The 27337-nt window shown below is 42.4% G+C and overlaps 1 protein-coding gene across 2 annotated transcripts; it reads left to right on the plus strand.

Annotated features, from left to right (window-relative positions):
- Positions 1–91: 91 nt before the first annotated feature.
- Positions 92–23427, plus strand: Fam221a (family with sequence similarity 221 member A). Of its 2 annotated transcripts, none has more exons than XM_031381823.1 (7): positions 92–281; positions 4606–4779; positions 7808–7998; positions 9917–10123; positions 14206–14322; positions 16155–16234; positions 22983–23427. In XM_031381823.1, the coding sequence occupies exons 1-7, from the start codon at positions 217–219 to the stop codon at positions 23049–23051; spliced, it is 903 nt and encodes a 300-aa protein (XP_031237683.1). In that variant the 5' UTR covers positions 92–216; the 3' UTR covers positions 23052–23427. The 2 variants fall into 2 exon arrangements, with proteins under 2 accessions (XP_031237683.1, XP_031237682.1); XM_031381822.1 differs by having other exon boundaries at positions 94–281; positions 16152–16234.
- Positions 23428–27337: the final 3910 nt, after the last annotated feature.

Raw genomic sequence — 27337 nt, forward strand, 5'->3', positions numbered from 1 at the left:
AGGGAGGAGCTGAGGGGGACGAGGGCGGGACTAAGGGGCGGAACTAAGCGGATGAAACAGAGGGGCGGGGCCCAGGACCAGGGCAGCTCTAAGGGGGCGGGGCCGGGCAGTTTCTGGCGGCAAGGCTGGCGCTCGCGCAAGTCTGGCGGATCCTGCCTGGCAGCTGCAGGGCGAACTCAGAGCTCGAGGCAAGGGCTCCTTTCGCTTCCCGCGGCCATGGAGCGGCTGACGTTGCCTCCTGGAGGCGCGGAGGCAGTGGACGAGTACCTGGAGTACCGGAGGTGAGGCCTTAACTCTGCTCCGCGGGGCGGGCTCCGGTTCACGGCTGGATAGCTCTTGTCGTCCGAGCACCGTGGGGACGAACTGGGACCCAGCGGACGAACGCACTAGCGCTCCGGGAGTCCGTTCCTGGGCTGTTCGGGAAGCCTGAATTAATTTCACATTTCATCCTCTGTAATTAAATTTGCTGACACACAGTTCTATTCTATAATGAATCTCTTCTGAGACCACTTGAGAGTCTCCCTTGCCAAAAAGGATGATTAACTACTTCTGTAATGGATCCTTTTTTTGTTTCTCTTAGTGACAATTGAATTACATATTGGGCCTATAAAAGTTAGTAGATGCCAGTTTGTACATCAATACAGTGATGGATAAGGCGTGAACTGCTGAATGCTCTCCTAAACCAAGGGAGATGGTTTTTGGACTTAGTTTCCGAGAGACTCCTCTCTGGAAGCAGGGGACACAGCTGCTTGCTCCTTTGGCTCCAGGACGCACAAAGGCTTACACGTCTGTCTCCAAATTCCCATCGCCTAGGAAATGTTTCTTTTTGACAGTTGGAAAACTGGGAGAATAGGGGTTACAGAGGACTTGGAGAATGTGTGTGCACAAAGGAAAGGCCATATATGTATAGAGCTTCCCCCAAGTCATTCGGGGGTTGTCTAGGCAGTTGGGTTTTCCAGCGTATTGCTCCACTAGTGTAGTTTTGGGTAGTGCTTAGAACTTTCTGAAGATTCTGAACAGGAAACGTGAGATGGAACAGCTTGATTGATCTGGCTTAGTTAGGTTTCTATTGCTCTATTGAAACACTATGATCAAAGCAACTTGAGGTAGAAAGGGTTTATTCCAGTATATAGCTTATATAGTGTGTGATCCAGGGAGGGTCAGGCCATGCAGTACCCCTGGAGGGTGCTGCTCATTGCTTTGCTGCTCATGGCTTCCTCAGCCTCTTTGCTTATACATGGATGGTAGACACTGTCCAGGAGTGGCACCGATTACAGTGAGCTGAGCCCTCCCACATCAATCAGAGATCCAACCACAGGCTTGCCCACAGGCCAGTCTAGTGTGTGTGTAGGGGTCATTTTCTCAATTGAGATTTTCTATTTCTATATGACTCTAGCTTGGGTCAAGTTGACATGAAACTAGCGAGCACACAGTCTTCAAGTCAGGTTCACCAATTACTTACCTTTTTACTCAGAGTAGGGCTGGTGTCATTAGTTTTGCTCTCTGGCTTTTCCTTGGACTTGTCTCTTGTCCAGAAAATGCTAGGAACAGGCTCATGGAAAATTATTTTTTTTAAAGATTTATTTTATGTGTATGAGTACACTGTAGCTGTACAGATGGCCGTGAGCTATATCACTGCTGCTGGGAATTGAAGTCAGGACCTCTCGCTCTGGCCCCATTCGATCCAGCGTAATTCACTGTAGCTGTCTTCAGACACACCAGAAGAGGGTGTCAGATCTCCTTATGGGTGGTTGTGAGCCACCATGTGGTTGCTGGGATCCAAACTCAGGACCTTCGGAAGAGCAGTCAGTGCTCTTTTTTTTTCTTTTTTTAAATTTTTATTAGATATTTTCCTTATTTACATGTAAATTTCTCCCTTTCCAGTTTCCTCTCTAAAAAACAAAGAAACAAAAACAAACCCCAGCTGCCTCCCCACTCCCCATGCCTGCCACCCCACCCTCTCCTGCTTATTGGCCCTGGCATTCCCCTACACTGGGGCACAGAACCTTCACAGGGCCGAGGTCCTCTCCTTCTATTGATGATTGAATTTGCAATCCTCCACTATACACGCACTGCCAGAACAATCAGTCCCACCATGTGCAGTCCTTGGTTGGTGGTTGAGACTCTGGGAGCTCTGAGGGTACTAGTTAGTTCATATTGTTGTTCGTCCTAAGGGACTGCAAACCCCTCAGCTCCGTTGGTCCTTTCTCTAACTCCTTCACTGGAGTCAGTGCTCTTACCCACTGAGCCACCTTGCCTGCCCGGAAAATTATTTTTGCAAGCATAAATATTCTGGAACATGTCCCTTTAAGAGAGCTTACCATGTCCTTTACAGTCAACAAGATTGGAGAAACATGAGGACTTGGCCTTCTAGATATAAAAGGGTTATATGGGGAAGGCTTCCCAAAGTGATCCCTATCAGAAACACACTTTCCTATTGTCAGGGGCCAGGCCTGTAATTTCATCCCTGAGGAAATGCCTAGGAGGGTAGTGAGTTCAAGATCAGTCTAAACCACATGGTGAGAACCTGCTGAAAATCTAAGAGCTAGGCTGTAGCTCAGTGGTAGAACCATCGCCTGGCAAGTGCAAGGCCCTGGGTTCTGCAAACAGACACGTAAAAATGCCAAACAAAACATGTTTCCACTTTTCTTTAATTTTTGACTTGCCTTTGGTGGGAGGCAAAAGTGTATAAAAAACTTGTGTGTCTAGAGTACTTAAAGGAGAGAGCAAGCAAGGGCAAGCACTGGGGGAGAGGAGGGACTGGATGCAGGCTACAGGCTCAAGTAGGAAAGAGATTAGAAAGCTCTGTCATGCGTCTTTCATTTTCTTGGTGGATAAGTGTATAAACATATATTAAATTGTTTAAGAGTAAAGTCCAGTGGGAAGCTCCACAGCTTCGGAATTCTAACTTTGTAGAAGTCCACTGAGATGTATAGACTTTGGGGCTGAGTAATCTTGGTGTGTGGCTTTTATTGTATTTCTAGGGTTTTAAAAGTTTATTTAAAACAACAAGGGAGAAGACTTTGCTGATCGTATTAGCTTATGAATTGGGTTTCTGCTTTCTACTACAACAAGCTATTTCAGAACAAGAAAAAAGCATGTTATGTACAAAAACATCACAAATATTCTATAAACAACACATTTCAGGAATTAAAGGGAGATATTTTCAAAGAGAACTTTCCTCCATTTTGAACAACTTTTATTTTTTTTTAAATTGTGTTTTTTTTTCTTCTTGCAAAGCAAAATTTTCCCCATAGAAATAGTGCAGACTTTTTTTTTTTTCATAAAATTTTGGGACCTGAAATTAAACCTTGAGACATCAGGTCACCCACTACATACCATGAATTTGAGCTTGTGTAAGTCAAAGCATGTTTTCAGAGATAACATGACTTTCCAGCTTCCGTCCATAGGTCAGAGGTCAGGTATGGCAAGCAGTTATGCTGGCTTCTCCACTGGTATATTTTTAATTTTAGGTACTGTTTTTAAAGGATGAAAACAAAATTTTTAGCAGTGTAAGCTCAAGATTTTTATTTTCTTGAGATAGGGTGGGTCTTGGTGTGTAGTCCAGGCTGGCCTCCAATTTATCTTCCTGCCTCAGTGTTTATAGATAGGATTGTGGGAGTCCAGCCACCACACCTGGCTTAGGTTCTAGCTTTTAATGAGAAGAATGGATGTTTGTTTCAGAATTACAGGAGAAATTGAGATGAGTATGTGATAATAATTCTCTACTGTCAAACCTTGGTAAGTGTCTGTTTACTTTTCTGTTGCTGTGATAAGATACTATAGTCAAAAGAAACGTAAGAAGGATTTGTTTTGGCTTCAGGTTCCAGAGGGGTAGAGTTTCTTCCAGCAGGGATGGTATGGCCTGGCCTGGCCTGGCCTGGTGGCAGGAGTCGGAAGATGGCTGGTTTGCACACTTGGTCTGCACACAGGGAGCTGAGAGAGACAGAGCAGGCAGTGGAGAACCCTGTACCTTGGTACCTGGGTTGGTTGAGTGGTGGACAGTCAGGGAACAATATGACCGCGTGACAACAGAGCATGACAGTAGATTAGGGAATTTAGGAAGGCCTACTTGTCTAGGTTCTTCTCTGTGCTGTTCTTTCTTTCCAGGTAGAGAGAGAGGCTACTGGAATGAGGGTAGGACCTGCTTCAGGGAAGGATACTTGGGATGGTGGGAATGGCATTCCTGCTTTGGCCGTTGGCTCAAGAAGTTGTTCACACATACTGAGCTCCATCAGAAGCAAACATTTTATTGTTATTGTTTGTAATTTGGCTAGGTATTTATGTTGAAAGTCAAAATGCAAGTCAAAGTCACTTTTCAGCTACATATACAAAAATAATTTAATCTTTGGTCTGGAAAATACTCAGGGATTAACAGCAACACTTGTAGCCGGATGGTGGTGGCGCACGTCTATAATCCCAGCACTTGGGAGGCAGAGGCAGGTAGATTTCGGAGTTTGAAGCTAGCCTTGTCTACAGAGTGAGTTCTAGGACAGCCAGGGCTACACAGAGAAACCCTGTCTCAAAAAACCAAAAAAAAAAAAAAAAAAAAAAAAAAAAAAAAAAAAAAAAAAGCAACACTTGTTGTTGTCGTCTTTATTATAGAATTGTTGGTGAGGATGATGGAGGGAAACTTTTTACTCCTGAAGAATATGAAGAATACAAGAAAAAAGTTCTCCCCATGCGTTTACAGAACAGATTATTTGTGAGTTGGCGGTCACCAACAGGAGTGGATTGCAAACTCGTTGGCCCAGAGACATTGTGTTTTTGTACACATAGGTAAGATACTGCATCGTTTTCTTTTTAAATGCTTTTTAAAATTATGTATATGTGTGTGTTTCTGAGTGGGTATGTGCAATGCAGATACCTCAGGCATCAGATCTGCCTGGAGCTGGAGTTACAAATGGCCATGAGCCACCTAAGAGAGGCACAGGGTCCCAGATTCTGCCAGAACGGTATGTGCACTTAACTGCTGACTTCACCGTCCCTCCAACCCATTTTATCATGATTTTCTGATGGCTAGAAAATTAAAACTATAGCAAAACCGTGTCTTCCTCCTATAGATAACAGTGTGATGATTAAGAAACATTTGATGCTGGCATTCCCACAGTGCACTAAAACTATGTTAGAGATTTTAAATATATAATAAACTTTTATACCCTGTTAAACTTATCACAGAGTCTGTCACCATGAGCTACTCTTGTGTTGCCATTGGCAACTGAGGACTTTTTTTTTTCCCAGGGGTCTTCCAGTTTTGGGAAAGCAGCATCTGCTGGCCCTGTTAGTAGACAGGGAGACATTTGGTGGTCACACTGATCCATGCTGCTCAGGCCACTCATTCACAGTAGACCCACTTCTCCTCAGAGTTACAAATCACTCCTCACGTCCTTGGGGAGTGCTGGATGGGTGTTTCTCATTCTCCGTTTGTTCATTTCTTAGAGAGAGGGTCCTGCTATTTATCTCAGGCTGACTTGGAACTTGCTGTATAATACTAACTAGCCTCAAATTCATGATTTTCTAGTCTATCAGGTGCATGTACCCCCATACTTGGCTCCATACCTTGAACAAACAAAGCTGCAAATTCTTTTGACTTCAAATTGTTGTGTCCAATACATTACCTAGACCTGAGAGGCCAGTCATTATGTGTGTTGTTTGTGTTTCTTCCGATTTTTTCTATCAAAATGAGCAAATTGCTTTGCAAAAAGTACAAAAGGACCACTGAACACAGCACCTATTTTTAGGGACCAGGTTTAACTTTTCAGCCTAAGGAATCCATTGAAGGGGAACCACCCTGTTTCAACCGTGACTTCTGAGGCTGTTTCTGAGAGACTCTTTGTCTAGTTGCTGTTTACAGAGTTGCAGTTTGCCAGGAGTTGTTAGGCAGTTGCTAGGATGAGTAATGCCTATAGAGTACATCTCAGCTTACCTAGAAACCCTGACTAAAAACACCAGGGAGGAATGCAGGGTGATGGCTGCAGGTTCATATCTGTCAAAACTGAAGGGCTTGGGAAAACTTGTGGTAGTCTAATCATCTACGCTTGTGAATATTTAATGTCAGTTTCTGTGTGGAATTTGTACATCCTGAAAATAATCCTTAAGATTCAACCCAACTACAATGAAGACATTACTCTGTAGTATTCATCACTTAATAAAAATCCTATCCAATGTGTGTCTTTCCGTTTATAAAAAATGGGGACTATACAAAACGGTAGTTGGACACTGACTACAGAGCCTGTTTGTACTTTCATTTTATCTGTGTAATTTCCTCATTGCCTTGTTCATTTAGTTGTATACTCTGTGCATGTATAAAATATAACATTTTTTTCACGATTGAATCACAGAAAATGTGTATGCATGTAGCCATTAGTAATCTGAAGGCAGGTTTTTTAATTGCCCTGTGTTCCAGCTAGTCCAGTGGTGTTCACTGTTGTTCTTGAAGCCATGAGCAAGACTCAGGGGTATGTCAGGCAGAAAGGCAGGCTACACAGATGGGGATTCCAATTCCTGTCCTTCCCTGGCCTCTAACCGATTCAACTTTTAACTATTTTATATATAGTATTGTGATTCTGTGAAGGCTTTTATCTAAACAGAGGGCTTCATTGCTAAAATATAAATGTGAAGATGGCTCTCTAGTCATGGATTTATACATTCTGCTAGCGCATTTTCTATTGCTAACACTTTTAAATCAAACACTAATCTATATGTAGAATTATTTTTTAAGAGTGTATTTTCCAAAATGAAATCTAGAATTAAAGGATGAAAGTTTTAGAGTTTCTTAAAATAAGTAAATTACATTAAAATTATATTAAACTTATTTCAGTTTTAGATACCAAAGGATAAAAATAAATTTAAGTGATGCACTTTAATGAAGACCATTCTTTGTAAGAATCTTGCATTTATCTGTTCATTCATTATCTATTTACTTATGTGTGTATGCATGCTTGGAGGTCAGTGGGTCCCAGGATTAAACTCAGGACATTAGGCTTGGCAGCAATGCCTTTGTCCACGGAGAAATCTTACAGGGCCTTCTTTAGCTTTCTTGGTGTGCTAGGGTACTCACTGCCTTATACACAGTAGGCAAGTGATAGCACTAAGCTGTATCATTTTATATAATTTCATAGTGCGTGTGTATGAGATAGATACATAGGGGACACAGGCCTGCCCTGCCACAGTGTGGATGTGCACAGGACCACTTAAGGGGAATGGTTCACTCCTCCCACCATGTAGGTTTTAGGTATTGAAATATGGCCATCAGATTTGGTGGCAAACCCCTTCACTGACTTGCCACTTTCCTCACACCTTAATATTTTTACAGAGTCTTGCTGAATAGCCCAGGCTGCCCTCAAACTCATGATCCTCCTGCCTCTACTTTCTGAATGCTGAAATCATATGCGGTGTAGTGACTACATCCGACTCAATAGAAACCTGTTATAAAGAGCTGCTCTGTGTGGCTGCCTATATTTTAGTAGTGGAGCAAACATGATGCCTTAGGTTTGATTTCCAGCACAGTCCCTATAAAAGGAACATTTTCTTCTATTGAGGATATGCTAAAGAACTGCAATGATATGGATTTTAAGGGACTTATATTTCTTTATACAGTTATAAAACTTTTTAAATAACCAAAAATTAAAATCTGAAAAAGTGAAGTGACCAAAGCTGATAGAAATGTCTATGTAGGGGTTTACTTTTACCATATTAATATCAATAAATAACAAGAGATAAAAACAGAATCAAAATAATTATGCATCTAATAGACACCAAATTGTAATATTTGACAATATCCAAATGTGTGTTTCTATTTTTAAAGGTACAAACAGCACAAAACCGACTTTGAAACAATTCCACAGCAGCGCCCCATTGCTCTACCTTGCCGAGTGTCTGGTTGCCGGTGCAAGGCTTACCACTATGTCCCTCTGAATGGTACCCAGCCTATTCGCTGCAGGTGCAAACACTTTGCTGACCAGCACAGCGCTGCTCTTGGCTTCACATGCAATGCCTGTAAGTTCCATTCTTATACGAAGTGGCAGAGTGCTTTAAGTTCTTTATTAAATTCTTACTGGATTTTATGAGTTTATTTAGTTACAAAGTCAATATTTAGTTAAAAGCAAAATTCAATGGGTGGATACTCAGTTCTTGGAAGGTTTAAAGTTCAGAAATTTAAATAATTTAAGTAATAGGAATACATTTTAAAGAATTACTAGATATAACCTGATTATTATTATTATTATTATTATTATTATTATTATTAATTACTGTTATTATTATCTCATTTTGGTTTTTAGAGACAGGGCTCCTTTGTGTTGCCCTGGCTGTCCTGGACTAGCTCTATAAACCAGGCTAGCCTTGATCTCATGGAGATCCACCTGCCCCTGCTTCCTGATTTGCTAGGATTAAAGGCATGAACCACTACTACCCGGCTCAAAAGTTGTTTTTTGTTGTTTTTAAATTTTATTTTATGCCTATGGGTATTTTCTCTACATGTATGTCTGTGTACCACGTGTTCTTGGTACATGTGGAGGCCAGAAGAAGGTGTCAGTTACCCTGGAACTGGAGTTATAGATGGTTGTGAGCTGCCTGCCATGTGGGTGCTGGGTTCTCTATAGAAGAGCAGTAAGTGCTCTTAACCACTGATCCATCTCTCCAGCTCCGGTGAGAAGTTTTCATTAACAGGGAGTATAGCATGGCTCAGCATTAAAGAACAATTATTTTTCTTATAGAGGACCTGGGTTCAGTTCTAGCACCCATATGATGCCTTACAACCATTTGTAGGACAAACATTGTGCACATTTATACACTTAGACAATCGTGCATACACACAAAAATAAAATAAATAAATCTATAAAAATAATAAGAATGTTTTTAATGAGTTTTATTAATTTGGTCCCTTTTTTGCTGTGGCAGCTGATGTTGGGTGGGCATTGATCCCAAGATCTCATGGATACTAGGCAAGGCCACTGAGCCACACCCCCAGTCCTAAATGAGTTCTTTACAGACTTAAAAAAGGGATTCTATAAGTTGAGAAAAAAATGCAACAACCTGACAAACATTTCAGATTTTCTGATTGTTGGTGCTCAGACAGTAAATTCTACATGTAGTAGTTCCAAACCCATGAACAGATCTGAAGCATTTCTTACTGCAAGCAGTGTGGCAAAGGGAACTCAGCCTGAGAAACAGTTTACTGACAATAGCAGAGTAACTGTGTTTCATCTGACAAGCATGAAATTAGTTGTATAAAAACTTAGGGGCTTTGGTTCTCATCCACAGGTATAAGTGGTATGAGCAGGTGAAGATTTTACATTATATATTCTGGTCTCTATTCCATTATGGCTGCTTAACAAATCGCATTTATGCACATATGCATGACCATGGTGCTGGCAAAGGTCAGAAGAGGGCATCAGATCCCCTGAAATTGGAGTTACAGTCGTGAGCCACCATATGGGTGTTGAGAACTGAACTCAGGTTTTCTGTAAGAACAGTATGTGCTTTCAACCTACTGAGCCATCGCTTCAGCCTTTGTTTTGTTTTGTTTGTTTGTTTGTTTATTCTTTTAGAGTCAGGGTTTTGCTATGAATACAGACCTGGCCTGAGAGTTATGATCCTCCTGTCTCAGTCTCCAGAGTTCTTGGCTTACAGTAGTTCACCACAGTGCTCAGCTTTTATGTAGCTTTTAGGGAGAGAGTCTACATTTTCAATTTTTAATGCAGTGTCTTTTGGGCCTAGTTGGTCATTGAAACCTTTTCCTTCCTTCAGTGTTCACCCCCTAACTACTTCACCATCTGTAAGAATAACAGTGGCTGGAGATAAGAGATGCAGGGTCAGAGGACCTACCCTTAGCTGGCTCTGGCTAAGATAACTGTCCCAGGGTGGGCAGCTTACTGCTTGTTCTTAACATTTTGCCTTTTGTGTCTTAATTCAGGTTCCAAGTGCTCAGGTTTCCACAGCTGCTTCACTTGTGCCTGTGGCCAGCCCGCATATGCCCACGACACAGTGGTGGAAACTCGGCAAGAAAGGCTGGCTCAGGGAAAACCGGTAGGACGGGATGTTCCTTATGCAGCAATGGGAGGTTTAACTGGTTTCAGCTCCCTGGCAGAAGGCTACATGCGCTTAGATGACAGTGGCATTGGTAAGTGAGGGAGTGTGAGCTTGGCACGAGGCATCCCAACGGTAACAAAACCTTACACTGACTTAGCATTTCAGAGTCATTTTCTTTCAGAAAAATTTCCCTTACTTGGTTTTTATTTTAAAAACTTTGTTGCACTATATAACATGAAGTTATAGAAAACTGACAGAACTCAAGAGGAAAGATTATTCTGTGGCAATACTTACCCAGAGTCCCCCATCCCTGTTGGTGGGAGGAGCTGATGGACACTTTTGTCTGATAGGACAGAATTACTTGTTACTTTATTGTGTGCAGCTTGTTAGTGTAATGTAATGCTCCTGCTTTCTCCCCATCCCCCCACCATTTTTCCTTTTCCTTCCCTTTTTCATCTTTTCTCATTGACCTATATCAAGTCCTTAAATGCTATGTGTACTAATACTTTTATTTACTTTGCAGATATTTTCTCCAATATGCCATTAACCATTTTATTTTAACATTAAAAGTGTTATTTTATTCTTACTTACATGTCTGTGTTTCTGCTTGTATTTGTGTGTTAGGGTGCCTGTGGGGCAGGAGAGGGTGTCAGGTCCCTGGCACAGCAGTTACAGGCAGTTGTGAGGCACCTGGCATGGGAGCTGGGAATAGAGCTTGGGTCCTTGGAAGAGCCAGTAGCACACATGCTTTATTTATTATTGTATCAGGGTATGCTTTGAATTTAACATTCTTCCTGTTTGTCTTCATCTGTTAAAATCATGATACTTTAACATATTTCCTCTTTTACATAATTATATAACTAGTTTGTTAGATCACATAGGCAAATTTTTCTATTCTCTAGATTGACTGTAGATGATATTTTGTTTTTATTTTATGAGAGAGGGTTTCTCTGTGTACTATTTTGGCTGTCCTAGAACTTACTTTGTAGACCAGTCTGGTCTCAAACTCACAGAAACCCATTTGCCTCTGCCTCCCAAGTGCTGAGATTAAAGGCACCACCACCACCACCTCCTGCTGTACATGATTTTCTTAGGCTCAGCTTAGGTAACAGCTTCAGAAAACCCAAACACGTACCCAAGTGATGATGAGGGTTGGAACTTTCTGGTGCTCAGGGTGGTTCCAAGCACTTCATATGACCTCACTCATTCCTGATAGCAAGTCTGTGACTTAAACCGTCATTTGTTTTTACAGATGAGGAATAGAGACATTGCACAGCTTGCTCTTGTTCTGTGGTTCTCAAGCTGTGGGTTGCAACCCCACCGGAGTCGCATATCAGATATCCTGAATATTGGATATTTCCATTACCATTCATAGCAGTAGCAAAATTGCTGTTATGAAGTAGCAATGAAATGATTTTATGGTTGGGGGTCACCACAGTGTGAAGAACAATATTAAAGTGTGGCAGCATCAGGGAGGTAGAGAACCACTGCTCTAGTTCATCAGCTAGTTGGACTGGGTGCAACCCAGAGATTGTTCTAAACTCTGTGGTCTGCCTCATTCTTGTCTGTTTCTGTGTAGCTACCATATTATTTTCATATTGTAGGCAGGCACAAAGTAAGCAAGTGAATTCACTTATGATTTACTTTTACTACCTCAGAATATTCCTGACTTATTTTTAAATTTTTTTTTCAGAAATTTGGTCTAATTTTTTGTTATAAAAACATTGCAGTATTTTACTTAGTAGTACATTAACTATGCAGATTAACATAGAGAGAACTGATCATTTATATTTTGTCTTCATTTATTTGTACCCTTCTTTAAAACAAGTGAAAATTTGAAATTATTTTTCTAGAGGGCCCATAAAATTCTTATTATTTCTATTTAATCTTTACATTTTTAAAAAAATTACATTTATTTATTGTGCATGTTTATGTATGTGTAGGCACACATGTGTATATGTATGAGAGCACATGTGGAATCCAGAGGACAACTTTTTGGAGTAATTTCTCTTTCTATCACATAGGACCTCAGTTTTGGGAGTTTTAGGTAGATTTTTCAGTGTAGTTTGCAAATAGTGATATTTTTGCCTCTCTTTTATCTAGATCTTCCTAATCCTTTCAGTGGTTTTATCACTGTTCTGAATGGTGATGGCAAACTGCCATCTTGGCCTTTCTAATATTTGTCCCTCAAGTTGCTGCAATGTACAGAAAGAAACTTTTCATTTTCCGCACCCACCCCCCCTTTTAAACTTTTCTATTGGTGAGATAAAGCACCATTCCCTGGGCAACTTATAAAAGAAAGCGTTTAATCTGGGCTTATGGTTCCAGATGGTTGGAATCTCTGGTTGGGAGTAAAGGCATGGCTGTAAGAATACCTGAAATCTCACATCTTGAGCCACAGCCAGAAGGTAGAGAGCTAACTGGGGATGCTGTGGGCTTTTGAAACCTCAAAGTCCAACCCCAGTGCCAAACCTCTTCCAACAAGGCCACACCTCTTAATCCTTCCCAAACAGTTCTACCCACTGTGGGGGTGGGATGGGGGGAGGTATTTGTATATATGAGTCTGTGGGCTATTCTTATTCAAGCTAGCAAAAACCATGAGAAAGTAGGGTGGTAAGCAAAGTTAAATGAGAAGAGAAGATCCAGAAATTTCTGTCCTGTTGAAAGAGAACCCGGGGTGGTGGGGCTTTGAGCATTGTAGGGTTCTAGACAGTGGTGCTCTCTGCCTGGAACTTGATTTCTGTGTGGTCTTGGAGCAGTCCATACAGCTCTTAGGAGGGCATGGCAGACAGCTGAGCCCTGAGATGATGGGCCTACTATGTTGTCTAAGTCAGGTGATCTTAGAATATAGATGAAGGTGGGTCCTAAACACTGGAAGATTCAGTGTGGGAAGTGACAGGCCTTGCAGCGTGGTAAAATCTGGATTTTCAGTGAGAGACCAAATGGGAGACTACCAGGCCCTGTCCATGTAGTAACTGAATACAAATGAGGCCAGCCCTTAACACTGGAGGCCCATGCAGCAACTGAGGAGAGACGTACAGGTGATAATCCATTCCTGTGGGAGGCCATAGCAGGAAGCTGGAGTCAGAAACTGAAGCAGAGACCATGGAAGAACCCTGCTTACTGGTGGCTTCCCATAGCTTGCTCTACATCACACAGCCCAGGTCCTCCAGGGGAAGGATGCATGCCTGTAGTTCCAGTACCAGGGAGGCGGAGACAGGGGCGATTTACCTAGTCAGTTCCAGGACAGCCAGGACTACATTGAGAGACTCTGTCTAACAAAACAACACAACACAACAAAACAAACACTCTGAATAAATAACCAAAGAGGACCTCTTGCCCAGAGGTGATGTCACCTGCGGTGGGCTGACCCCATCAACCATTTCTAATTAGGTTAGTACCCTATAGATATGCCTGCAGGACAGTCTGATACAGGCAGGTCCTCAGTTGACGTTCTCTCTTCTCAGATGACTCTAGTTGGTGTCCCCTTGACAGACCCTGAGCAGCTCACTGGTTTTCTAGTGAGGAGTGGGTAAGACATTCAGTTCACCTCATACCGAATGCTTTTTTGTAGTGTTTCATAACTATATTAAGGCTTGGTACTTTTTCCCTGATATAGTTACATTACTATCTCATATTTTTCTTCCTGGAAAGTTTCTGAGAAATACAAAAATTCTTTTTTAAAGTGATTTCCCCCCCTTGGATGAAAGATAAAATTTTAAAATAAAAATTCCTTGGGCTGGAGAGATGACTGAGTGGTTGAGCGCATTTGTTGCTCTTGCCAAGTACCTGGTTTTGAGTCCCAGAACCCATGTGGCAGCTTACGAGTGTCTGTAACTCCATTTCCAGAGGATCTAACACTGAGCACCAGGCACACACATGGTACACAGACATATACGCAGGCAAAACACCTGTCCACATAAAATAAAAATAATTTAAAATAAAGCCTCCTGTTTACTTGTTTCCTGATTTATGTTTGGTGTTTTGTTTGAGTTGGGGGTCTTACTTCTCGAGGGTATAGATTATAGGCATGTGCTACTTTGGCCAGCTAACAATGCAGTGTTTTTAAAAATTCTGCTGATATTCTGATTTACTTCACAGTACAAATGATGAGTTGTTCGTATCTTTATAAACAGATCTTTGATTTCCATTTTCCACATTTCCTGTTTCCAGGTGCGCCCTCCGCTGACATCTTGGATGCTCCAGTTTCAGCCACGGACCATCCATTCCTAAGAGCCATGCAAGCGCCATCTACTTCTTCTCCACAGCCGCTAGCAGGCAGCAATGAAGGTAGAAGAAGTAGTTCTCAGTGAAGCAACAGCATAGAGCTTGATTTGCTTCCCAGACAACAGACCGCAGTAAGGATGTCACCAGAGTCCAATGTAGCGAACCAATGGGTTTTTATTGAGGTTGCCAACAGGAACATGGGCGAGGAGCAGGGATAACTCAAAAGTAGCTGCATTAACAGAAAGGCCCCGCCTCAGTGAAGAGCTGCACCCAGGAGTTCCCCATGCAGCTTGCAGGCAGCTGCACAGGCCAGCCAGGATCTCTTCCCAGGGTTTGGCGGGCCTCTCTCTCCTGAGCAACTGTTTAGTCCCCTCTACTGGTGACCTTTTGTTTACTTAGTGCTTTCCTCTGAAACTGTGAGCCTCTCCCTCCCTCCTCCAGACAGTGCTTCAATTAGGAGGGAATGTTGCAATGGGGTGCAAGTCTATCCCAATACCAGGGTTCTGGGTTTCATAACAGACCTGATCTTAAAATGTAAAGTGGAGTGTGATAGATGAAGACCCTTTCCCGAAACCCCCTCTCTCCTTCTGGAACTTTCCAAAGCAGTTAGTATCATTTCTATCATTGCCAAGAGAAAGCCTCAATGGTGCACAATGCTATGTATCATCTCAAAAAGTGTATTATGAATTTCTAGTTACAGCCTAAAAATAGTTGGAAAATTGTGTATTTGTGTGTTGGGGGGGTGGGTGTGCATTTGGAAGTCAGAGGACCACTTACTGTGTGTGGGGGCGGTTAGTAAGTGTGCATGTGAAACTCCAAGGACTACTTGCTGTGTATGTATTTGTATGTGTATGTGTGTGTGTGTGTGTGTGTATGTGTGTGTGTGTGTGTGTGTGTATGTGTATGTATGTATATGTGTGTATATGTGTGTGTGGTGGGGTGGAGGATTGGTAGGTGTGTATGTGGAGGTCAGAGGACTACTTGCTGTGTGTATGTGTGTGTGTGTGTGTGTGTGGCGGAGAGGGAGGTTGGTAGGTGTGTATGTAGCGGTCAGAGGACTACTTGCTGTGTGTGTGTGTGTGTGTGTGTGTGTGTGTGTCTGGTGGAGAGGGAGCTTGGTAGATGTGTATGTAGCAGTCAGAGGACTGCTTGCTGTGTGTGTGTGGTGGAGAGGGAGATTGGTAGGTGTGTATGTAGCGGTCAGAGAACTACTTGCTCTGCGTGTGTGTGTGTGTGTGTGTGTGTGTGTGTGTGTCTGATGGAGAGGGAGGTTGGTAGGTGTGTATGTAGCAGTCAGAGGACTGCTTGCTGTGTGTGTGTGTGTGTGTGGTGGAGAGGGAGGTTGGTAGGTGTGTATGTGGCGGTCAGAGGACTGCTTGCTGAAGTTGGTGCTTTCCTGCCAATACGTGGTTTCTGGGGGATGAACTCAGCTTGTTAGGTTGGGGGCAAGCACTTTACCCATCAAGTCTCCTGTTGTCCTTTGCTACTTTTTGAGACAGTATTTTAGTCTATAGCTTAGGCTAGTCTGGAACTCACTATATAGGTAGCCCAGGCTGGCCTTCAGTTTTAACTCTTCCTGCTGCAACCTCTCAATGACTTGGATTGGGTGTAAGCTTTGCCTGGCTCTGGGTTACTCATGTGGCATAGCTGTGTGGTGTCATTAATAGGAGCCAGTTGACTATTTGGAGAATGTTTGCCACTGGAAATTACTTTTGTTTTGAGATGGGATTTTTGCCAAGAAAGAGTTCAATATTTGGAGCATTTAGGCCATTTCTGGTTTGAATAATAAGCTGTTATTACTTGTTATAAAGGAATTCTGTCTCCTCTCCATCTCCTTTTGGGGGGCATGAAATGTTATAAATACATGACTGAGAATTTTTTTCTCATGTTAGTAGGTCCAGGCACTCAGATTTCATCCTTAAGGAAACCTGAAGAGGATGATATGGCATACTTTGAAAGACAATACCAGGAAAGGGTAAGTGTTTGCAGCAATCTACTTGCATGAGGCTTTACCTAAAACACAGACATCACGGAAGGATTAGCTCTTGTATGTGGAACATCATTGAAAGTGATCTGTAAAGGTTTAACTCACAGATGGTATAAGGCTTTGAAGCTTCCTTAGAACAATTCACACAGAAAAAGGAGTAACGAACAAATAGAACTAATATACCAGCTGATTCATGAAACTCATCAATATTGATTAAATACATAAATAAACATCAACCACCTGCATATTTGTAGGTTATGCCTATCTTGAATTTTTTATACATGGCTTAAAACAATTGAAATATGTAAGTGGCAAGGGTAAGGCTATGGAGAGGCTGGTTGATGCGTGTAGGGGTGCATAGGAGGAATACCCTCTAATAATCTGTAGCTCACTAGGGTGGTCATGGTTTGCAGCAGCTACAGAATGACTAGCAGAGAGGATTTGAATGGTAAGAGAGAAGAGAAGGGGAGCGAGGGAGAGAAATGCTTGCTGCATGTGTCTCCAGTGTTAAGGGCTGGCCTCATTTGTAGCTTGGTCTCTAGGTGGATAGGGCCTGGTGGTCTCCCACTTGGTCTCACTGCAAATCCAGATCTTACCAGGCTCCAAGGCCTGTTACTTCCATGTATGGACAAAGAAGTGGATGGAAGTGATAACATTTTATGTGGGTATTGCTCCTCCGCACTGCACCTCAGCAGTCCACACAATTAGCTAAATACTGCACACAGCAAGGCTCTCCCCCTTATTGTCGTCCTTCTGTGGTGCCTCTGTGGTGCCTCTCGAAGCTCCCAAGTAACTGAGGAGGTGGAAGTATAACATTAAATAAATTCTCGCTGCAAGAGCAGAGGCAGTGAACCAAAAGACAAGATTGTCTCAGCTTCCCCCAGGAGGAATTTTAAAGTCCAGGGGGAGGGTCCTGAAGTTGAGAGGGGCCATCCCGGACATGGTTTAGGCCAGAGAGAAGTGGCAGAACATTTTGTAGTGATGGAAACTGTGCTGTAATCATTTACCATATGTGTTTGAATAAGTCTAAATTTAAATAAAATGAAAAATGAAAAACTGTCCCTTAGTTATACTACCTGAGGGAGGCTCAGGTGCTCAGTGATCACGTGTGTGTTGTAGGTCCCACTTGGACAGCAAAGACATAAATCCTTTCCACCACTGCAGTTCTTTTGGAGAACTTCGTCTTAAGGATATCTCTGTTTGGGTGGCTTTAACAAAATACCATAAGTAATAGAAACTTGCCGTTTTTTGAGGCCAGGAAGTCTTAAGTCAAGATGCTTGCAGATTTGAGGGCTGCCTTCTGGTCCACAGTTGGTGCCTTCTTTCTGCGTGGCAGTGAATGAGGGAAAGCAGCTTTCTGGCATCTTCTTCATGGACACCAACTGCACTCCTGAGGGTTCTTTGCTCTTGACTTTCCATATGTGTGCTTTTGTTGTTGTTGTTATTTTTGTCTAAATTTGGATTCTATGCCTGACAGTGGATGTCAAAATGTTAGTGTTATTTTTATAAAGTGTGTTGCCCTTTCCCTCAAGCTTCCAAATGTTTGAGACTGGACTATGATAAGTAGTTAGCAATCTTTAAGGGCTCAGCAACTGAGCAGTACTACTTCATCTTAATCCTCTAGTCTGGCTACTTCCTGGGCAGAATCCCAACAATACTTGCATTTTAGTACTGATCTGGCTCTCTGGGCTCTAGGTGTTTTCTCATGGTTTCTTTTGGACTCTTTCCCCATGGAGACTCTCCTCTCTCTCTTCCTCTCCCTCCTCCTCCCATCCCCCCTCCTCTGTCTGGGAGGAAGTCCAGCCCTATTCTCTCCTTTGCTCAGTCATTGGCTGATCAGCTAGCTTTATTGACCAATCAGGGTGTAAGTGGGGAGCAATGTTTCTACAACATTGGGACAGGAGATTCTAAGGATTGCAACCAGATAAGGGGGCACAAAAATCAGCATTTGAATAATACAAGGATAATCTTTACACGGAGCACAATAACATTATGCCTACAGTTGTCCACATAACTGGCCTACCACTGAAAGTTCACAGCCCCTGGTATCACAGGTGACTAAGTTTCAAAGTGTGAGTTTGGCAAGGATATGGACACTTGGAAGTTGTAACAAAGAAAAAGACCGAGCCAAAGGACCTTACAGATGAGTTGGAGTTAAAAGGCTGTTTTTGTAGCACCGTTAGGAGCAGGACTTATAATTCACTCTAGTCTTCATTCTTGGAACACATGCTTACAGGTTAATTTTAGTGTTTCTGGGTTCTAAAGCTCCTTCTGTCCCTCCCCGTGGGCCTGGATAGTGATGAAAGCATGTCAGTGCTATTTGTTTGCTGACAGATAGTGATGGAGTTCATAAGTTATGAACTCCATCAGGTTACTTATTATAAATAGACCTATATTAATGAATTTATGAGTTGCAATTTATAACTTTTTTTAAAAGATTTATTTTTATTTTACGTTTATGAACCACAATAACCATGTATATGAATGTTTGCCTGCATGCTCCAACCCTGCTTGCTCCAGGCCCGGGCGTCCGATCTCATTATGGGTGGTTGTGGGCCACCATGTGGTTGCTGGGATCCGAACTCAGGACCTTCGGAAGAGCAGTCAGTGCTCTTACCCGCTGAGCCATCTTGCCAGCCCCAATTTATAACTTTCTAGCCCATATGGTTAATTGTTTTCTGAGACAGTTTTTAAACTCTCCGCAGTATGGTTAATGGAGTATAAAACTAAGAAGACCACACTGAAATGCTCTCCCTTGTGTAGGCATAAATTTTTTGCAACTTACTTTTCATAAGAGTTCAACCTCTTCTCTAGCAGAGGTAGTGGAAGAGAAAAGTTATTAGGACATGGGGGAAGTAGACCTGTTCAGAAAGAGTTCTTTGTGGGCGAGCTTGATTTTCTTTGGCAGCAGTTCATTTCCATAGAAAACACCAAATATGACTCTGCAGCTACAGACCAGTTGTCTAGGCAGGCAGACACCAGGCATGAACCAGCAGCTTCAGTCCAGTCCTTTCAGCAAGCGGACACCAGGCAGCTGTAGTTCAGTCCTGAAGAAGCCACCAGGCTTGCCAACTGCAGGCCACAGAAGCTAAAAGCTGCTGTAGAAACCTCACAAGCAGTTCTTGGGTGAGTCTCTCTCAATGGCAGCGTTATCACAAGTCGAGCTCAAGAATGCTATATAAGATGAACCAATACATTCATGTTGTTAGCAAAGAATAGTGAGGTGGAACAAACCAGACTGCAGTTCAGTGCTCATCTCCCACTGTCTGTGGGGTCAGATTTATCCTCCTTCATCAAGGGTCCTTTCAAGTGTTTGCTATATCCAAACATCCTTTCACCTGTGTCTGCTTCAGGAAAACAGTCTCTTACATGCTTGCATGTTTGCTTTAGCAAGACATCCTTTCACATGTGTGCCCCAGCAAAACATCATTTGACATAACTAAGTTTCCAAAGAACTAGAAGTTTCCACTTCACCCTTGAGCTGGCATGGCCCATGCATGTTGTGAGTACTTGTCCCTTGCTCCAAAACAACTGAACAAAAAGGACAATTAGGAAGCTGTCTTGGTGTTTCAGGGCTTTGTTCAAGAGCCAGGCTATGTATTGCCTCTGGCCTCTGCTAATCATTTGGAACATTTGGTGTGGGCAATCTTAATGGTCAATGGACGCTGGCTTTGGCAGTTGAAAGCCTTTGTGCTTACGTGGTTATTTTCTTCTTTCAGAGATTATTGGAGAGGTATTTACTTTATATATCAGGTTATGTTTTTTATTCTGCCCTGATAGGGCTTGATCTCTTTCCTCAAGAAAGGAGAATTTTATTAAGGAAACTAGTACCATACATCAAATGTCCAAAGGGACATTTGAAAAACCAGGGCAAGGTCTTGGAAGGAGATGGCCTGGCCCTTAGCTCACCAAATGGATATTTGGTAAGTGCTACTTTATCTTTAAAGTTTTTTCTTTCTTAGGTTTAATTTATCTATTTATATTTTGAGCATCATCTTGCTACATGCTAGAACTTTGAACTTCCCATTATCTTGCCTCACTCTAGCGTGTTGGAAGCTCAGTGTGTATCACTTTGCTTGACCTTGTTTAATACTATTTCAGATGAACACAGGCTGCTTTGCCCTTGTGCTGTTGTTTGGCATACTTTGTTTTGTTTTTGTTTTTCCCCTTCTCATATTTCTAAGAAGTTAAATGAGATGGAAAAAGGGTCTAGCATTTGTTGAGTACTAATCTAGAGATTGATTGGTTTTGTTGTTGTTTGTTGGGGGTTGGGATAATAAGGTATTTATTAGGTAGCTCAAGCCTGACTTTGAACATCCAATCCTCCTGTCTCCATCTCCTAGGTACTGGAATTACAGGTTTAAGCCCCCATTCCTAGTGTATTAATTGCTTTTTTATTGCTGTGATAGGACACCATGACCAAAGCAATTTAAAAGAAAGTATTTAATCAGGCTTACGGTTCTGGAGGGAGAGTGGCCATTGTGGGAGTATGAATGCATTGTGGTAAGAAAAGCTGAGGGCGTACACCACAGACTGCAAGCAGGCAGCAGAGAGAGATATCTCAAAACGGTGTGAAGCTTTTGAAACCTTAAAGCCCATCCCCAGTGACACACTTCCACAACCAAGGCCACACTTCCTAATCTTCCCCAAAAAGCCACCAATGGGTGACCAAGTATTCAAATGCCCAAGACTTACTGGAGGACTTTCATTCAAACAACCACACCTACCTTGCTGAGTGCTTACTAGGTATATTTCTCTATATATTTCATTTTATTGATACTTCTAGAATAATCCCGAGCAGTATCTATATTGTGTTTTAAAAAACAAAACAAAACAAAACAAATGAAAAGCTGTCTTAGGTGTTTGATAAAAGAAAGAGGTAGGCTCCAAATGTTCTTTCATTTAAAATAAGAGAACCAGAGACAGAATGCATGTAGGTGACATAAGAGCAGAGGGGGGATACTAGGGAGAGAACGGGCCAGTAGGAGGGGAGACAGGGATGGGGAAGAGGATAAACAAAAAGTACACATACAAACACCATGATGAAACCTATGACTTTGTACAGAAACAAAACAAAACAAACAAAACAAGACAAAACAAAAAACTGGCCAGACTGCCGCAAGCTGGCCTATCTGGGCCTCCCTCAACTCATGGGAGAAACGGGGTCCTAGTCAGGTGGACGAGGCGTAGGCAAAGAAATGATGGCAGAGACGACACATGAAGTACAGGATCTGAATGTATTTCTTAAAAATGGCATCAGACTTTTACAGTGATTGCAAAAGAGAAATGATAAATCTAGCAGCTCAGCAGTTGAGGTACATTTGAGGCCACCTGAAACACACTGGGTCTAAAGCAGCAGCTATCTCCTCTGGACTGGTGCTGCATCCTCTCGGCCCAAGCGCTCTGGGCCTGGGGGTCTGCAGACTGCATGAATCTAAGTCCTAGTCCTTAGTCCACCTAAGTTCTGGTTCTAGTCAGAGAGTGCGTCCCAGCGAGTTCCAGCCTGAGTCCCCACACAAAGTGAAAAGCAGGCTTATATGTTATACAGAAAGCAGGGCAGATGACAAGAGTCACATAGGCAGGTGACAGTCACATCAAGGTCAGTAAGATCAGTATCCAGGTGTAAAGTGGGCAGAAGAGCAATGGTGCCCTCCCCACTGGGGCTAATTTGGTATTCCTATGCTAATTCTCTGGTTCTGCTAGAGGCAAGCACCAGGAAGTTCAGATCTAACAGTTCTAGCTAAAGTCCTTGAGTGAGGGAAGCCCTTCAATTACTCTCTAGTATGTAAAACAGTTCTTTCTTCTGCCCAGAGAATTCTATGTTCAACCTTGTTTCTCTCCCTCCCTCCTCTTCTCTGCCCCCTGCTCTCCTCCCCTCCTGTCCTTTCTCATTCCTCCTTTGAAAGCATCCCTAAGTCTAGGTATTGCTGGGCAAGTGCTCTGCCACTGAGCTACAACTTCCTCCTGACTTTTTTGCTGGTTTCTTTTTAAGAATATATACATATATGGAATACATATATATATTAAATTCATAATATATATATTATCCTTTGAGGATTTCATAGTGTGTATAATGTGTTTTGATCATATTTACCCCTGCCCCATCTCCCCATGGTTTCTTGATATTACTTCTTCATTTAAGCTTAGAGGCCCCGTTTCTACTTTGGGGCCCTTTATTTTTTTGTTCATCCCCTTGAAAGTTTGAGACACTGACACTGTGCCTGGAAGTTGTCCTGAGGGACAGTGATGAAGAAATAGTGCGCTGTGTTACTGGGAATCCTTACTGTCATGCAAAGGCTCATGTGTCTCATTTTTTAGGCAGCTGCTACTGGGGCTCCCCAATTTTGAGTCCCAGGAACTCAGCCTTATGGGTGTTGGTGTTCCACAGAGGGTCCTGCTGAATTAGGTGCATTCTGTAGCTGCAGGGAATGGACACAGGCTGGGTGTACGTTAGGATTGTAAGCATTGAGGAATGCATCAGGGACAGTTCAAGTTCATCTCTACCCAAGGCAATATTCATTTATATATTCTTTCATTAAACTTCTCCTGAGAGCTAAAGCCAGTCAATCATTTAAAGGCATTCAGGCATTCCTCATTTGTGATCAGATTTTGGATTTAGTGCTTAGCAGTTAATAACTCTTGTGGCTATGTTAAATAAGGCATGACTAACAAGGGATGTTCAACTTTTATTTAGGATAATTAAAAAAATTTATCAATAAATGTTTTACATTTACAGATAAAACTGGAAAAGGCTGCTAAGCAGAAAGGAAAAGCGCCACCGCTGCCAAGCACAAAGCCTTCTTGAATTCTGTTGAACAGATCGAGCCACCATCCAGATGCATCTTCTATTTATTTAAGTTTATTTTCTCTCAATCTATGTACTTTCTTATCGTGTAAATATGCCCTTTTGAATTTTGCTTAGCTTATTGAAACTGTCAGAGTTCATGACTTAAAGCACTTTATGTGCCTTTTTAAGATGGCCTGCTGTGTAGCCCAAGCTTTGAAGTCACAGCACTCTTTCCTCACCATATGCAGGCTTTCTCTCTTTTAGCAAGTTTTATGTTATTTTCATGTGATTCAAAGCCCAAAAGTACAGTAAATATTTTTAGTTTATCATAATTTAACTTTTCTAGCCTACCTAAAAAACAATTAAGGATATTATTAAAGGTTTTAGAGAAATACACAGGCTCAGTGTTTTTCATTCAAAGTAGCAAGACTTGTCTTGAATATCCTATTGTTGCCCAGAGTCAGGGTGACCATGTGGCTGGGTGGCGCTGCATTCCTCTGTACCCTTACTGACAGTCATCCAGCTGGCTCACCTGATATGACAATTGTGCTTTCAGGCCTGGGCAGTGCCTAAGTTCCATGCCCTCCTCCCCTTAGTAGGGCAACCAGCGAGGGCTCTAGCAGTGGCTCCATGCTTCTACAGACCTGCTGGCCCTCACCTCCCAGCTGGCTGAGGACTGGCCCTATTTAGCAATGACCTACCTGTTCTTTGTCTGCTGCCATGGTGCTGCTTCTCCAGTTTTTTTTTTTTTTTTTTTAAAGATTTATTTTATGTATGTGGTTACAGGGTAGTTGTATAGATGGTTGTGAGCCATCTTGTGGTTGCTGGGAATTGAACTCAGGACCTCTGCTCGCTCCAGCCCAAAGATTTATTATTATATGTAGCTGTCTCCAGACACACCAGAAGAGGGCTTTAGATCTTATTATGGATGGTTGTGAGCCACCATGTGGTTGCTGGGATTTGAACTCTGGACCTCTGGAAGAGCAGTCAGTGCTCTTAACCACTGAGCCATCTCTCCAGCCCGCTTCTCCAGTTTTTAACATTCTCCTCTCCCTGAGTTTCTGAGACCTTTTCCAGTATGATGCCCCAGCCGTACCATCCACCCACATAGTCACCCCGCCTCTGGGGAGGAGTCTTAGCAATAAGCCAGTATTTATGGTGCTTCAGAAACCAGAAACCTTGAATCAGACCAATAACTAGTTGCAATAAGTATTTGCATGTAAAGCTGTTTGTGCAAAAAAAAAAAAAAAAATACTGTATGACACACTGCTGTTTGCAGTGCCACCTCAATGAATAAATATGCAAGGAGAGACAGGAAAGATGCCGGAACTGAGGGGCTGTGGTGGTGACAGGTATGGGAGTGCAGCCCTGGCTGACAAAGGGGCATGCTGTTATCTAGTACTGTCCACAGGGTGGTGTGCAGCAGCCTGGAGCTCAGGCAGGCTCTGCTTCTGAGTGTGATGCCTAGCCGCACGATCGCCCTGGCTCTAGGCAGTGGCAGGATGTCCAAGAGGAAGAAAGGTTCATTTTGTAAATTGGACCTCCTCGAAAGACCTCCATGGTCCACGTTGCTACCGGAGGCCATGTTGGCGTGTGTGGCCTGCGCTACAATCAGAGGCCATGTGGATGCCAGTGGTCCATGCTGCCACTGGGGTGTCCACTGTCTATGCTGCTGCTGGTTATGGACAGGGATGCTTTTTTGCAGTGGTAGTGATGACTGCAGACTCACAGTTGAGAATGAGAGACACTGCAGACTTCTATGATACTTTCCTCTCTTCCCCACGTGAAACAGTCTGGACAGGAAGCCATTGAAGAGAGTACTTAAAAATTGTGCTAAGGATGCTAAAGTGTAGCTCTTCGCAGCTGATGGCTTCTGACACCTGTGTCCTTTACGTTTCCACTTCAGAGGGTAGAGAGACCTGGAAGGCCTAGGAATCAAATGTGATTGGTGGTACATACATTGTGTGAAATTTCTAAATAATAAAAATATTATGCTGGGAGGGGAAAAAAACCCTGGAGAAGTTATAATCTGAATTTTCCCTAGGAAGCCCTGGATGATACTCACTGTTAAGGTCTTAAGACATGCAATGGCTGAGAATGTTCTGAAAACAGAACACAGAGTGTCGGACCAATACAGGTTAGAATTAGTGGAAGTCACTGCCATTATCTTGGACTTTTGATAGAACATATTGATGGTGGAGTGTCACATTGTGGGATTTAACTGTGAGAGGCTTAATATAACTGATTGGGCAGCAAGGCATGAGTCTGATTAAATTTAAATTCATGAACCAAAGGGCAGGACAGAAAGACAGTTAAGATACTTGAGGTGTAGGACTACTCTTGCCTCATCTCTTGTCTTTCTAACACAACAAATATAATACAGCCAAGCGAACCCCCAAGCTGTGATAACTGGCAAACAGAAGGCTCACACAAGTCATGGTAATGAATAAAGAAAAAACAAAAATCCAAATCAACCATCCAAACAACTCACCACCACACAGTTTCTTACCTATTTACCAGTTCCAAGAAAGTTCAGGCTTGGTTCTAGGAGAAAGGGAGAGCCCAGATCCTTTCAGAAAGGATCCTCATATCCCCCGAGAATCCTTATGAGGCAGATATTTACCAAGGTAACTTGTTGTGTGATGTTTTTATACACTGTATATTCAGATGCTGGAGAGCTGTACCCACAGATCTGGTTGTAGTCCAGAATTTGGTGTATTTAAAAATTGTCTTACAACTTTACTATTAAAAAGCTACAAGTCAAAAAGCACTACACAGCAAAATTAGCTAGACCCAAAGACTATACAACTCATTGAACTTCTAAATGGTTGAAGTAGCCATTCAAAACTGAAGCTGTGGCACTTCACACTGGATATTACACTGCCACTCTCAAATATATTTTTATACACCCTCTACCAAAAAACTCATAACTGAGTTGGAACTAGAAAAACTAGCTTTATATCCTTTCATAACTTCATTACTTGTATTCAATCTTTCATTTAATATTTAGCCATTTGCAAAAAAAAGGTGCTTAAAAAACATAAAAACAATATTCTCGGGTTGTAGCTATAGTAGTATTTACAGGGAAACTTATGACACCAGATGTATGTATCAGCAAAGAAGGAAGATCTCAAACTGGTGCTTCCAGCCATTATGTCATGTAGGTAGAAAAATACAGAAAGGTAAATATTCTAGTCAGTACATGGGCAAATGAGCCAAACCTGCCAACCTGCCAAGAAGAACAAACGACAAGATGCTCAACACCATGAGAGAAGCACAGACCAAAGCTCCCTTAAGACTGCGAGTTTTTCATAGAATGGGCGCCCATCAAGACAACCAAGGACAACAAGTGCTGTTGAGGACGAGATGAGATACTCTGTTGGTGGGGATGCAAATCTGGAAATCTGTTTGGAGGCTTCTCAAGGAATTAAAAATAGAAATAGCATTTGAGTCAGCTATAGTATACCTGAGTTCATACCCAAAGAGTCAGTACTGTACAATACAAGATACCTGCATAGCAATGTATGTCACAACGCTATTCACAATGGTTGATATGGACTCAGCCGGGTGCCTATCGGTGAAGGAATGAGTAAGAGAACCACACTTTCTTTTTTTAATGCCACACAATTCTGTTTAAGAAGAATTAAATGTCATTTGTAGAAAAATGGATAGAACAAGAAATTATCATTTTAAGTGAACTAAGTCAGACTCAAAGACAAATATGTAGATTCTCAGGTGGACTCTAGAAAGAGAGACAGGAAAGCAGAAGGACTATCTGGGAAGAGGAAGAGAACCTGGGAGGGGAGTGATGTGAGTCCTGGAAGGGAGTGACTGTGAACCCGGGAGGGGAGTGACTGAGCCTGGGTAATGGGATCAAGACAATCATGTGTGCACGTGAAGACGTTGCAATAAGACCCAGTGTTCTGTGCAGTTAATATATAACAGAGAACTAAGTAGTTAAGAGGAGATAATAAAGATTATTGACTTCTCATGTTTTCCTGCTTGTTTCAATTCATGGTCTAAAGTTCATTGTTTTCCTTGGAGACCAATAAGCTTGTACCATGACTGATAAATGTGTGTGTGGTGGGGACAGGGGATGATGACACAAATGGTAAATGTTAAGAATGTAACTGTTGCCTTTACCATAGATTCTATAGTTATTAAAAATGTAACTATCTCCCCCTCCACCCCGTGCCCACCCACCGCCCCTTCCCTGTGGAGAAATGCGAAGCACCACATCTCAAAGATGGCGCTGGCCGCCGCCCCCCGCCAGTCTGATGGCGAGCACTCTTGTAGTAAACAAC

This window comes from Mastomys coucha, unplaced genomic scaffold (assembly GCF_008632895.1).
Source record: "Mastomys coucha isolate ucsf_1 unplaced genomic scaffold, UCSF_Mcou_1 pScaffold20, whole genome shotgun sequence".
NCBI classification, from domain to species: Eukaryota; Metazoa; Chordata; class Mammalia; order Rodentia; family Muridae; genus Mastomys; species Mastomys coucha.

Bases quoted from the DNA above. Each gene is read 5' to 3' on its own strand.
- Fam221a (XM_031381822.1), top strand. From the start codon at position 217: ATGGAGCGGCTGACGTTGCCTCCTGGAGGCGCGGAGGCAGTGGACGAG. The intron at 282-4,605 runs GTGAGGCCTTAA...TCTTTATTATAG, and splicing joins GAGTACCTGGAGTACCGGAG to AATTGTTGGTGAGGATGATG. The intron at 16,235-22,982 runs GTAAGTGTTTGC...TTACATTTACAG, and splicing joins AAAGACAATACCAGGAAAGG to ATAAAACTGGAAAAGGCTGC.